The 13,072-nt window shown below is 39.3% G+C and overlaps 1 protein-coding gene across 1 annotated transcript; it reads left to right on the top strand.

The window, feature by feature from the left end:
- The first annotated feature begins 962 nt into the window (after nt 1–962).
- LOC103175534 (transmembrane channel-like protein 7) lies at nt 963–12,426 on the top strand. The gene is made up of 16 exons (XM_007888629.2): nt 963–1,096; nt 1,968–2,226; nt 2,582–2,724; nt 3,067–3,228; nt 3,877–3,956; nt 4,488–4,627; nt 4,854–5,001; nt 5,457–5,621; nt 6,283–6,446; nt 7,121–7,244; nt 7,894–7,991; nt 8,464–8,647; nt 9,632–9,762; nt 10,601–10,756; nt 11,354–11,432; nt 12,042–12,426. The coding sequence occupies exons 1-16, from the start codon at nt 1,063–1,065 to the stop codon at nt 12,207–12,209; spliced, it is 2,235 nt and encodes a 744-aa protein (XP_007886820.1). The 5' UTR covers nt 963–1,062; the 3' UTR covers nt 12,210–12,426.
- The last annotated feature ends 646 nt before the right edge of the window (nt 12,427–13,072 follow it).

The following is a 13,072-nucleotide window of genomic DNA, read 5'->3' as shown; positions in this document are numbered from 1 at the left end:
AATAATAATGATCCTTGCATTTGATATAGCGCCTTATCACGTCTTCGAGACGTCTCCAAGCGCGTCACGGAATGCATTGTAACGCGAATTGACCGTATCATTTGTGGGAGAAAAGCGGGCCGCGAATGGGATACGGACCCACCTCAGGACGGGGCGATGAGAAGTTTGTAAAGCAAGTGGCTGAAGGTGCGCTCGAAGGGGAAGGTCTGAAGAAGAAGGTCCGTGAGTTACGCACGGGGTTCAGAGAGTTTTAAGGACAGTTCAGGTTGAGCTCTGTACCATAGAGGTTCCTCTTTTCAAGTGGTAAGCCACTGAGGTTCAAACCAGCTGTTTAATCTAGAGAAACGTAAATAGAAATTGTTAACTTTACTCAGATAAACAGCTGGGTACATTTTTACCGAAAACCTCAATAAACTTACCACAAAAATGAATCTTTGGTCACTCTTCCCAACTTCGTAAAGTAGTAAATATTTGATGTGTGAGCCAGTATCTTACATTTTTCCTGACTTTTTGGGGGGGCAAATGAGTAAATGAAATTGTATCTCAGCAGCAGTCTGCATTTAGGGACCTGAAAATCCTCCATTTTTGTTGACATTACTTAAAATTCAATCTTAATTAGGAAGCGATTTTTTCAGCCATACTTGATAAGAAATGATTAAGCGCTCCAGGACGCTACGCCAAATAAAAGGCGCTATATAAATCTGAGTTTAAAAAGGTTCTACAGTTCTGCACGATCTTGAATTTTAAGATAAAATTGGTTTCACAGGCGATGACTACATGAAATTTCAAGCTTCAGGAGAGAAAAGCTGTTTCCGCCTGACAAAGAGGGAGTCCGAAGATAACTTATTTGGTTCTGAGTTTCCTCTGCAGCTTGCACTACATGCGAATGACTTTGGTTGTTGTAGCAAGATAATTAAAAAGGAAGCTTTGTGGTGTTTCTTTCCGGTCTTGTGACTGCTCACGGCAGTGACGTATTTATCTGCATGATATTTCAGATTGAGAATTAAAAAAAAACATTTTTGTTAAGGCTCACTTGAAACGCAATTGAATTGATAGCAAAATATGGAACAAGAATACACTCTTGAAGTCATCCCAGGTGCGTTTGACAACTTAAAGTTAGCCTTGTGTCTGGATTAAAGCTGAGGTCTTATTTTTTACCTCAACAGACTACGTGCAAAATATATAAAGATCATGTTTAATTTCTGCATGTTTTGTGGCGTCTCTGTGTGTCTTGATCCAACATAAAGTTTAATAGTTGGACGTTTGCAATCAGGACGTTGAGTTTTACAGACAGCTCTATTTTATTGCAGTCATCTGCGTATGTAGATGTTATATTTGTGAAATATTCTATTTTCCAGGAAATGACTAAAAGGAACCATTTTGACTGCTTTGACCAGCCAGCCGACTAAATTAACCTTCAGTTTTCGGCATTCATTTTCTTTCATTGGTCTCATTGCTCTCCAGTCACCTTACACGATAGCCACTCAGTACATGACTGAGTAGGAGATTATTTTGTTGCTGTGGGCATAGTGGAAAAGCTTTCAGAAATACATTGTCTGGGAGTGCAATAGGAATTGTTGCCGTTCTTATTATCCCTGTTGGTCCTATGTGGCTTAAATCACTGATATGCTTCCACATGGGAAAAACATCAAACTGATTGAACACAATGTAACACCAGAACCAACAACACACAACTTTTGTTTCTTTGTCATATCTTCTGTGTAAATAGAATATATTTGTTTGGGGCGGATTTGTTTGGATTGATAGTTTGTTTGGAAAATAAAACATTCTTGCTTCCTGTGGTGTTGGTACATTATGCACTGGAATCTGATTGAATACACACTACTGATCCTTGATGTCTGTCTTTCATATTATCCTAATAGGTGGGCTGCCACCTCATCATGTTAAAACATAATAAAATGCCACCAGTTGGAGACTTCAAAGGTACTTATTGTGGTTTTTTTCAGACTGGAGCTCACAATTAGATCCTTCCCAGGCCTCCTACAGTCAGACCAGTGTATTCAGGGATTCAGTCAGACCAAGTAACCGCTCACTGAGGAGATTGAGAAGCCTACACTCTAAAAATGGGCATCACCCTAGCGTGGAGAGCACGGGGGGTGCATTTTTGGATCCTGAACTCACGATCGAAGAAATGCAACGATTCAGGAATGACAAGCGGCGGCTGAGAGAGCTTCCGATAGCCATGGGGGATAAAAGGAGACTGAGGTCGGTTCTTTGCAGCAGTGCGTAATATCAGTAGTTTACCATCATGATATAAAAGTGATAAGGCGCTAAATCAAATGCAAGGATTGTTTACTTGTTTATTTGCTTGTTTATTTATTTATAATCCTTGCATTTGATACCGTGTCTCTTACGGCGGGAGGATGTTTCACGAAGGGACAATGTGTAGTGACTGCGTACTTTTCACCCACAAAATATAGTCAAATCACTTTACAGTATATTCTGTGAAGTGTGCTGAGACGTCTCGAAGGATTATTATACATTGCTTGTGGCAGTCAATTTGCGCACAGCAATGTCCCACAAACAGCAAATAAGCAATTTTTATCTGCTTGTTTCACAGAGAAAAGTGGAACACTGTCTCCCTCAGCAGCTGGGAGACATGGAAGTTGGGACATTCAAAATCACTGAAGAAGTTCAGGGAGGAATCATCACTTGTCATCTCCTGGCTAAATCTCTGGAAGGGTTCCCTGCATGAGATAGAAGGTACGATCGATCAAGTTGCTGAGCGGTTTACGTCCATAACACACGGCAGACGAAAATATTTGCCTGAACACAATATTAAAACAGAAATGCTCCCATAGAGAACCATCTGCTGCTAAAATATTATTAAATATTCAAAATTTGCAACAGGTGCAAAGGCTTTTACTTTTTATGTTCTCTTGTGATAAATGACAGTGAATTGGAGAGTTAAACGGGGAGCAACACATATTTGGAAGGGAAATTAAGGCTATAAATTGCTTCCTTGTTAATGTCCAAAAACAGGTGAAAGTTTTTTATTGTTGATAATGTGGATTTAATGATAGGTTTTATTGTGTAACCTTTCAGGTCGATTTGGAACCGGTATCCAGTCATACTTCACCTTTCTACGCTTTTTGGTGTTCCTGAATCTTACTGCCTTTCTTTTAATTGGCAGTTTTGTGCTCCTGCCAACTCTCTATGCTGACAACATGAAACTCAAGGAGATTGAAGTGAGAAACCAGAGCTACAGTAAGTACTGTATCTGTGGATCTTCTACCACCAAAGAGGTTCAGGTGTTGATGTTTCATTTCCCTTTGGATCACTTCCTTCCAGAACGCCCACTCTACCACCAATAATAATAATAATAATAATCCTTGCATTTGATACAGCGCCTTATCACATCATCAAGACGTCTCACAGCGCTTCACAGAATGCACTGTAATGTGAATTGACTGTATATTTTGTGGGCGAAGCTCGGCAGCCAATTGCGCACAGCAGTGTCCCACAAACAGCCGTGGATTGAGTTGTGGATACCGTTTTCCCATTACAGCATCAAGTTTTATTTTAAAATGAGTCCCAATGTCCTAGACTCTTTACACACCAGCTCTGGTAGATGTAGAGATGAGCTGAAATGTTACTTTTGGTATTGTTAGCCCCTTAAATGACTTCAACTTCATTCATGGAAAACAGATCCTGGTCCGTGCTACAGCTGACAGGAAGCAAATTGCTTTGATGTGGTCTCTCTGTTGACCAACTGTTCTGTGGGAGTGATTACATCAGGCACCAAATTGCTGCATTTTATTATATTTCAACAAATCGCCAGACTACTGCCAAATAAAATTGTTATGAGGATGTAACTGAATACAATATTTATGTTTCGTGTTTTCTTTTCAATAGCTGAATGTACCAAGTATCAACCGCTTCCCAAGGGCTTGCTTCCCATTTATTTATATATTTTGGACCTGGTTTCTGGGACAGTAAGTTACTGCTTGAAATTTTGGGTGTGATTCTGAATGTGATTAATTGCTCCAGCCATCAAATAAACCTGCTCTTTCCCATCCGTTTTCTAGTCCTCCCGAAGTGAAAAGCGCTCTACAAATGTAATTTTGTTCTTGTTGTAGTCTACGGTAGCAGTGTTCAGCACTTTAAGATCTTCCCAATGTGAAAGGCGTTTTAAAATGTAAATTCTATTGCGCATCATGCGATGGGAAGGTGCCAAGTTCCCCATAGTGATCAGATTCAAGGAATGTAAACACATTAAGCATTATTTTTAATTCAGTTCTAACAAAGTAATGGCATTTTATTAAACTGTATAAATAAACCACCATCAGAATAAAATGTCAGTATGGGTAGTAGTTAAGTGATATGGAGAGTAGTTAAGCAGTTGGTGACAAAATGATTTTGTAGTAACTGAGGGAAAATAGCTATGAAAATTCAGCTTTATGTTTTGCTGATAACAGATTATAATGGAACCTTCATCTGCTGTTGAAATCGCTTTTGTTTTCCAGGGATTCATGGAACTCTCCTACATGTTCTATGGGTATTATAGGTTTGGTATAATCCAGATCTACACCTATAACATCCCTTTGGCCTACCTGCTCACTATGCTCCTCTATTTCCTGCTCTGCCTTTTGTGGATTGTAAAAAGGTTAGCAAATCCACATCTTTACTTAAGAGCTCTGAGACACCGTCTGGCGTGAAGGGCGCTCTATACATGCAAGTTGTTGGGGTTCATTCAACAACATTGTGCCAGAAATGTCGAACCAAACAGTGCAATTTCAACATTGAATGCAACGAAGCACAACTTCGAGTCAATGCAAATTAAAGTAATAAAGGATTGAAGTTGACAGAAGTGCTTCTATCTCTCCCTGTAGGGCAGTAAATGGGGTTAAGCAGGAATGGATGCACGACAAGGATTACCACACCAAGCTCAGTGCTAAAGTCTTCGCTGCTTGGGATTCTTGTATTAAAGAAACTGAGATGGCAAAATTTAAACAGCAGGATATCAGTAATGATCTGAAGGTATTGCAACACCCTGGCATGTCAATGTGAATATTATGTAAAGGCCACTGAATATCATTTAGAGGGTATATATTTCAGAGTGTTATAATGAGTCTTCCACTATAATATGATTGTTTCAAAGAAATTGTACAAAGCACTGCCTATCTCTACATACAGCAACGCTTTGCATCATTCTCAAAGCTATTCTTGTACTCACTATTCTATTTGGAACTTATTTCCCTCAGTTGCATCATGGTAAAGCGTCACACAGTTAAATTTAATTCATTGTGAAGTGCAGTATCATCCCATCATGACAGCCAAATCTTCATTTTGCACTTGTAGCATTGAATGAATTTCACTGTGTTAGAACACTAAGAGTTTGGTGATTAGAGTTGAATTGAACCGAAGTAAACATTTGTGTTAAGGCTGTTCTTTTGCATATTGTGATTTTTTAAAAAATATATATTTTGATTTAGATTAATTTGGAAGAAGAAATGTGTCGGAAGAGAAAAGCTGAAAGGACCAAAAAGGAGAAGGCTCTCCTCTATTTTGTACGTTTTAATCTGAATGTAGTCATCATGATCTTACTCACTGGTGCTTTCTTCAGCATCTACCATGCAATAAGAATCTCTCAAGGGAAGGTCAGTTTGAAATCTCATTATAAAGATCATTATTTTTGTGAACATCCTACGAAAGATCCCAATGTCATCAGCTGTCACTATTCATATCATTGTACGCTTCCGTTTGCAAACTTTGGACAAATTACAGCATTTTAGTGACAGTAGTGCCATTTTATTCTTAAGAAATACAAGGAAGGAATCCCGTAGTGTAGTGTAGTGCTCGCCTCGCAAGTACAAGGACCCAGATTCGATTTTCCTTACTCCGCAAGGCTCTGTTTACCTAACAGTATGTAGGAACCTGGTTGTTAATCAAGTGGGGGATGGCTTTCCGGGGGTAAAAAAAATTTGGTCACTCAATCCACGACTGTTTGTGGGACAATGCTGTGCACAATTGGCTGCCGCGTTTCACCCGCAAAATACACAGTAAATCCACTTTACAATATATTCTGTAAAGTGCTTTGAGACATCTTAACGATGTGATAAACCACTATATCAAATGCAAGGATTGTTATTATGCTCATTGGCACTAACATAGGAAATATGATCAAACATGAAAGGTATGTTTTCAACCGTAGTGAGTAAGAAAAAAAAATGTGGTTGGAATAGTTAATCAAATCAAAAAACTGACAAATGGGGGAAAAAAATTGTACATTTTGGTAAAATGCTTTCTTTTCCTTTTTAGATGCATGATAATAACAAACTCGGATTTGTCAAAGAATTCACCATACAGTACCTTCCATCCATTGTGATCAATTTTAGCAATCTTCTTCTGCCATTTATATTTGGGATAATTACGCGATATGAGGATTATCCACCAAACACTGAAATCAACTTGTTGCTCATGAGGTAACCCTATTCTCTACCTTCAATGCAGTAATGTGTCTGATTATTTCAGATTATTATTGGCACTGCAGCCTTCAACTTATTATTCTACTCATTAAAAGGAGGGTTGGGTTGCTCGAAAAGGTAACTTATCTTATTCATTCATTCAGTCAAATCTGTGTGTGGAATATGTGCAATTTGGATTTCTGTAGCGTATTGGTTAGAGCACTCGCCTCACAAGTGAAAGGATCTGGGTTTGATTCCTGGGCAGGGCGAAACTTTAGGCAAGTTCTCTTACTCCACACACATCTGTTTACCTAGCAATAAGTAGGAACCTGGTTATTAATCGATTGGCAGGGTAATAATCCCTTCAAAAAAAATAATAATTTGGTCATTTCAATCCACAACTGTTTGTGGTCACTGCTGTGCACAATTGGCTGCCGCGTTTCGTCCACAAAGTATACAGTCAATTCACTTTACAGTATATTCTGTGACACTCTTTGAGACATCTCAACGACATGAAAAGGCGTCCTATCAAATGCAGGGATTATTATTATTAACACGACCAACACCCATCAACATCGTCAATTCGTGAGAAAGAAACGTTTTTAATTAGGAATGCAACATGAATCGCTGAAATGCATTAACTTCTAAATCTGAGGACTCTCAGTACTTTCTTAATTCTTTTACCGTTATAGGAGTGTGTTTTTAAGAATGGCCAATCTGAGCATGCTGGTCTTCTCACTGTGGCAACAGATCACATGCTCTGATGACAGGAATAAAGAGGATTGCAAACATTGTGGTTATAACAAAAAGTACCAGGTAAGAGGGAGGGAGAGAGAGAGAGAGAGAGAGCGCACTGGCAAAAAATCATTTCGACCAAGAATGTGACAAACACGCAAAGCGAATGAAACCTTGAGATCAATGTCGGAGATTTTACTTGTCCTCTTATTTCCTTTGGGACATCCTCCCGACGTGAAAGGCGCTATCGGCTGCCAAGTTTCGCCTGCAAAATAAACAGTATATTCTGTGAGGTGCTTTGAGACATCTTGAAGTCGTGATAAGGAGCTACATCAAATGCAAGGATTATTATTATTATTATTGTGTGGAGTCCTGTAGCTCAGTGGTTAGAGCACTCGCTTTGCAAGCGAGAGACCTGAGTTCAATTCCAGGCAGAGGGCGAAACCTTGGGCAAGTTTCCTTACTCCACACAGAGCCTAATAACAATCCCTCCAAAACAAAAAACAATAATTAAATTGGTCATTTTCAATCTACGACTGTTTGTGGGACATTGCTGTGCGCAATTGGCTGCCGCGTTCGCCCACAAATATACAGTCAATTCACTTTACAGTGTGTTCTGTGAAGCGCTTTGGGACGTCCTCCCGACGTGAAAAGCGCTATATCAAATGCAAGGATTATTATTATTATTATTATTATATTATACAAATGTATTTTGTTGTTTATCTTCAAGTGCTGGGAGTCAAAGATTGGACAGGAAATGTACAAGCTGATGTTATTTGACTTTCTCAGAATCATTAGTGTCACCTACTGTATCGAACTTCCAAGAAAGTAAGTTTCATTTCATGAACAAATTACGCAAAGTAACATTGATCAGGCGTTTCTCTTGTAAGCGAGAAAAAGTTGCAATGTCAACGAGGGCATTTGAAATGACAATATCTTAACATTGTTATCCAATCCAAGTACGCAAAATATTGAAAGTTAAGTTGCACGTTGAGCTTTGTATCGCAATACATGACCACATGGTAACCTTCTGCTTATATTTAAATATAAATGTGTAAGTTTATAACTGATAAGATACTTTACGCTCTGAGTCCATTAATGCCCAATAAGTGCTAGGAATGCTACCGGGCGTGAGAGGCGCTGTATCTAAATGCAAGTTGCTGTTGTTGCTGTTGTTGTTGTTGTTGTTGTTATACAGTTATGCCTCTCCAATAAAAGTTGGCTTGTTTGCAGGGGAGGTTCCTACAATCCTGATTCTGGAGGCTGGAGATTAATACCATTTTTTCTCTGTTGTTTTCAGATTCATAACAGAGCACATTTCCTTCAAGTTGCTCAAAAACTGGGGCAGGCAGAGATTCCTAATCCCCGACAATGTTTTGGATATTGTACTGGGGCAGACTGTGGTGTGGATTGGAATGTTTTACTCCCCGTTGCTGCCTCTCCTTAACTGCGTCAAATACTTCATTGTGTTCTACATCAAAAAGGTGAAGGGCTGCACGAGCGACTCACATTGGCTGTGCCTCGCTCCAGATCGCTAGCATAAGAGCATAAGAACGTGAAAATTTGCCAGGTTTATAGTAGAGGCTCAGAAGAACATAAGAAATGCGAGATGAAAGAAGACCAAGGTCTGTCCAGTTCGCCTTCCACCATCCTGGCAGACGTGTGACATGTTGTGTCCCAAATGATATCTCGCTCACAGTAAAGATAGCAGTGCACTCCCCCCGCCCTCCCCCCACCCCGAACCCATCCCATTCATCGATACGACTGTTTAGGAGGCTGGCGTTTAGCCCATCAAGGTTCCCTCAGGCTGGAGGAGCGGTCACCCAGGCTGACCTTGCCCACCACCTAGTGGCACGTTGAGGAACGTAGCTTGTGGAAACTGGGGAAAGTGCGTCAGGCCACGAAGGAGAAAAAAAAAAGCAGTTAAGCAAATAACACACAGATAAATGTATTACATATATTATTGTTATTTTAAAAATTGAACCCACGACTGTTTGTGGGTCACTGCTGTATGCAATTGGCTGCTGCTGTTTTCGGCCTCAAAATACACAGTCAACTCACTTTAGAGTATATTCTGTGAAGTGCTTTGAGCCGTCTCAACGACGTGATAAGGCACTAAATCAAATGGAAGGACTATTATTATTATTATTAAAACAAGTATGATAAAATGGATAATAAGGATGCCTTGTTTTGCCCACAAAATATACATTCAATTTGTTTTACAGCAGATTCTATGAAGCGCTTTGTGACATCTAAACGATGTGATAATGCGCTATATCAAACGAAAGAAGTAGTAGAGCTATATGGTAGATGTACATGGTCTACGGGTGGGGGAGGATGGGTTGGATAATTGGATTGTATCTAGTAATGTGTAGCACAGTAATGATAGTTATGGATCTAGTAAAGGTGGTATTGTATCCTGCGAGTGGTAGATTATCCCTAATGATTTTCTTTACCTTTGTCTGCAGCAAAGTTTGTATGTCTACTGTCATCCTGGGAAAAGAATATTTCGAGCATCCACCTCTAAAATTTTCTTCCAGTTAGTCCTCCTGATCGGACTGGTTATAGCTTGTATTCCTGTCATTTACAATTTAGTCATGTAAGTATCACTCATAATCATCAGGATCTCTTGAAATGAGACTTCATTCCTATCAATGTACCACCAAGAGAAGAAAAAACAAGTGTCCATATGATAAAACAGTAATAACTTCAGGTAGGAGTAGATAATCGGCCAATCTCGCCCACCCATTGAACTTCCCATCAGATTCCTTCAACATCTTTCTCCCTCTCTCTCCCTCTCTCTCCCTCTCTCTCTCTCTCTCTCGCTTCCTCTAAACTCAAGAATCATGAATTGTCAAATCCTGGATTTTATTTAGGAATTAGCCAAAATGATTTGTCGCCATGCAGTTGCATGAGGCTATTAACCTTAGGACAAGCCAAACACTACGAGGTAAAGACTTAAGTAAAGACGTTCCACTTGAGATCAGCTCATGGTCATTCAAGTCACCCAATCTCACTTATTTGACTAAAGGGGGTTCTCAGTTTGGTTTGGATAAGCATGGTGATGGGTTTCCACATGTGGTCAGACACCTGGCTGACCAAACAAAAAATGAACTGGAGTATCTGAGAGGGATAGGAAGGAAAACCGAGTTGGTGGGGGTGGGGGTGGGGGTGGGGGGAAGTGAAACTGATGTAAAAATGCAACAACCAACATTGGTAATAACATAATCCTTGCATTTGATATAATAATAATAATCCTTGCATTTGATATAGCGCTTTTCACGTTGGGAGGACATCCCAAAGCGCTTATAGCACCTTATTACATCTTTGAGACATCTCAAAGCGCTTCATAATAGCAGTTGCTGCCTCGAAACAGTAGTTTGTGCCACTGGAAAGGCTGAATTTATTTCATTTTATTTTTATTTCTTCTCGCTCAGGGTCCATCCATCCAGAGCATGTGGTCCATTTCGGAACTACAACACTGCCTGGGCCATTATTCCAGAAGCAGTGACATCCCTTCCAGCAACACCTCGGAAGATCTTGAATTTCATGTTATCAGAACTCTTTGTCTTGCTGTTGACCACAGTGTTGTGGTAAGAGTTAGGTCAGACACTGCTTAATCTCAAAATGAAATTTGCAAAACACTTTGGGACAACAAAGGTTGAAATTTGCATGAACCAAATAACAATATTTCCATCACCCGTTGGGATAAACAGTAAATAGTTGATTGTCAGTAACAGCAGCGCTCAGAATCATGCACATAATTGGAAATGTTTATTTTTACAAAAATGTCTATTAGAAATAAAAGGTTCTATAGACTGATCAAAACACAATTTCTCTGTATACGTTTATATGTTTAGCAATGCTCTGATGAAATAGTGATCAATATTTCTACTTACTGCTCGGCAAACAGAGGCGTGTGGAGTAAAGAAATTTGCCTAAGGCTGAATTCCTAGGCAGGGCAAAGCCTAGGGCATATTTCCTTATTCCACACGCCTCTGTTTCCCGAGCAGTAAGTAGGAGTGGCGAATTGCTTTCTGGGGATAATAATCCCTTAAAAAATAATAATGAATTGGTCACTCAATCCACAACTGTTTGTGGGACACTGCTGTGCTGAATTGGCTGCCACGTTTCACCCACAATATAACCTTGTTGAATTTATTTTCACTCACTTTGTTTCTTGTCAACAGTGTGGTGTTGACAGCTTGTGTGTCTTTGGTTCGATACAACAGAAGAACTATTGCCCAGCTCAAACAGCACCTTATCCTGGTGAGTTCTGCAGGGTTACGTGGGGCTGAATTAAATCTCTGATCTGGAATGCACTGGCTGAAAAGGTGGTGGAAGCTGATTCGATAGTAGGTTTCAAAGGGGAATTGGATATGTAGTGGAAAGGAAAAATTCGCAGGGCTATGGGGTAAGAGCAGGGGGAGTGGAACTAGTTGGAAGCTTTTTCAAAGGAGCCGGCACAGATGGGTCAAATGGCATCCTTCTGTCCTGTTAAATTCTATGATTCTATAAACGTTAATTTTCCCATTGAGCTCCAGACACTCACTTTCTCCACATCGACTGTTTCAACACTCAATGTGCCAACACTAATGAAATGGATGGACTTAGATAAGACCTTTGTTGCGCACGTGTATTCATCTACAAAAAGCAAGCAGCTTTAAATGTATCACAATCCAAAAGGCATATAAACATTACTGAATTGTAATTAAAAAATAAATTTGACACGGGGGAGAAATTACACGATTTGGTATTGACTTGACCTAGTTATTTTGTGCAAAATTTTACGCAAAATATTTTTCCTTCAAATTTTGCTCAAAATTAAGTGCTTCAATGCACCGGCCTAAAACAATGTTGTAATGATTGCTTTTTCAGGCAGGCAGAGATAAACGATATTTGGTGAAAACGCTGGGCGCACAATCTCCAGCTTCGAGAACTGGTGCCTTTCAATGGAGCACCTCAGAAAATGATGAAGGTGACACAATGTTAACAGCTGAACTGGAACCAATGGACAGTGGAACCTATACACAGGAGAATAATTAGTTTATTTCTCGTGTAAGGGCAAAATATGGAGAGATGCAAGTGTAAATGCTGTTCAGTGCTTTTATTCTTCTGCAATAAATGTCATTTAATATGAATAGCTCCAACTTACACCCGACATGCTTTCAATACGTAGACGTCAAAAGACATAGGACGCTAAATTATAATTCATCTCAATAATAATTATCCTTGCATATGATATAGCACCTTATCACGTGTTTGAGACGTCTCAAAGAGCTTCACAGAATATACTCTAAAGTGAATTGACTGTATATTTTGTGGGCGAAAATACATCATCAAATGCAAGGGATGATAACTTAAAAGAGAATTTTCCTTGACCACAAGAATATGCTAAAAATGTTCTAGTAAACAATGTGTGTTACGCAAAATATATTTACAACAGTATTGGTATTCTATTGCTTCTTTTTAAAAAAAATTAAAAATAAATATTGATGATTGTTAAAATGTGTGAGTGTTTGTTTAACAGGGTCAACACCATATATTCGGAAAATAAATCCTGTGTTGCAGTGGATGCCCGGGATACAGTTGTACTCAAAAAGAGCAAATTTATTATTGTTTCTTGTCTCGAAATAGACGTGCAAGAGACAAACAGGCTTCAGAGTGTATTGTTAGTTTAAAATGATTAAAGTGTTTTGTTTGTAGTTGCGACTCTCTGTCTTGGCCACTCGTTTTTTGGGCTGCCATATATTCCGTGTTCTTCCGTACGTCAATTTAAAGATCGCGAATCTTTAGTTCTGAGTTCTGACTTTATTTTGGGACGTCCTCCCGACGTGAAAGACGCTCTACAAATGTAATTTTGTTGTTGTTATTGTTGTTGTTATTTTTGGTCGCTGCCCACAAATTAT

The sequence above is a fragment of the Callorhinchus milii genome, unplaced genomic scaffold (assembly GCF_018977255.1).
Source record: "Callorhinchus milii isolate IMCB2004 unplaced genomic scaffold, IMCB_Cmil_1.0 Scaffold20, whole genome shotgun sequence".
Lineage (NCBI taxonomy): Eukaryota > Metazoa > Chordata > Chondrichthyes > Chimaeriformes > Callorhinchidae > Callorhinchus > Callorhinchus milii.
This window is presented reverse-complemented; position numbering and strand designations above follow the sequence as displayed.

What these genes read in the sequence shown, in the direction of transcription:
- LOC103175534 (XM_007888629.2), top strand. Translation starts at nt 1,063, where the DNA reads ATGGAACAAGAATACACTCTTGAAGTCATCCCAG. An exon ending in TAAGAATCTCTCAAGGGAAG is followed by an intron (nt 5,622 to 6,282) that starts GTCAGTTTGAAA and finishes TTTCCTTTTTAG; the next exon opens with ATGCATGATAATAACAAACT. An exon ending in TCAAACAGCACCTTATCCTG is followed by an intron (nt 11,433 to 12,041) that starts GTGAGTTCTGCA and finishes TTGCTTTTTCAG; the next exon opens with GCAGGCAGAGATAAACGATA.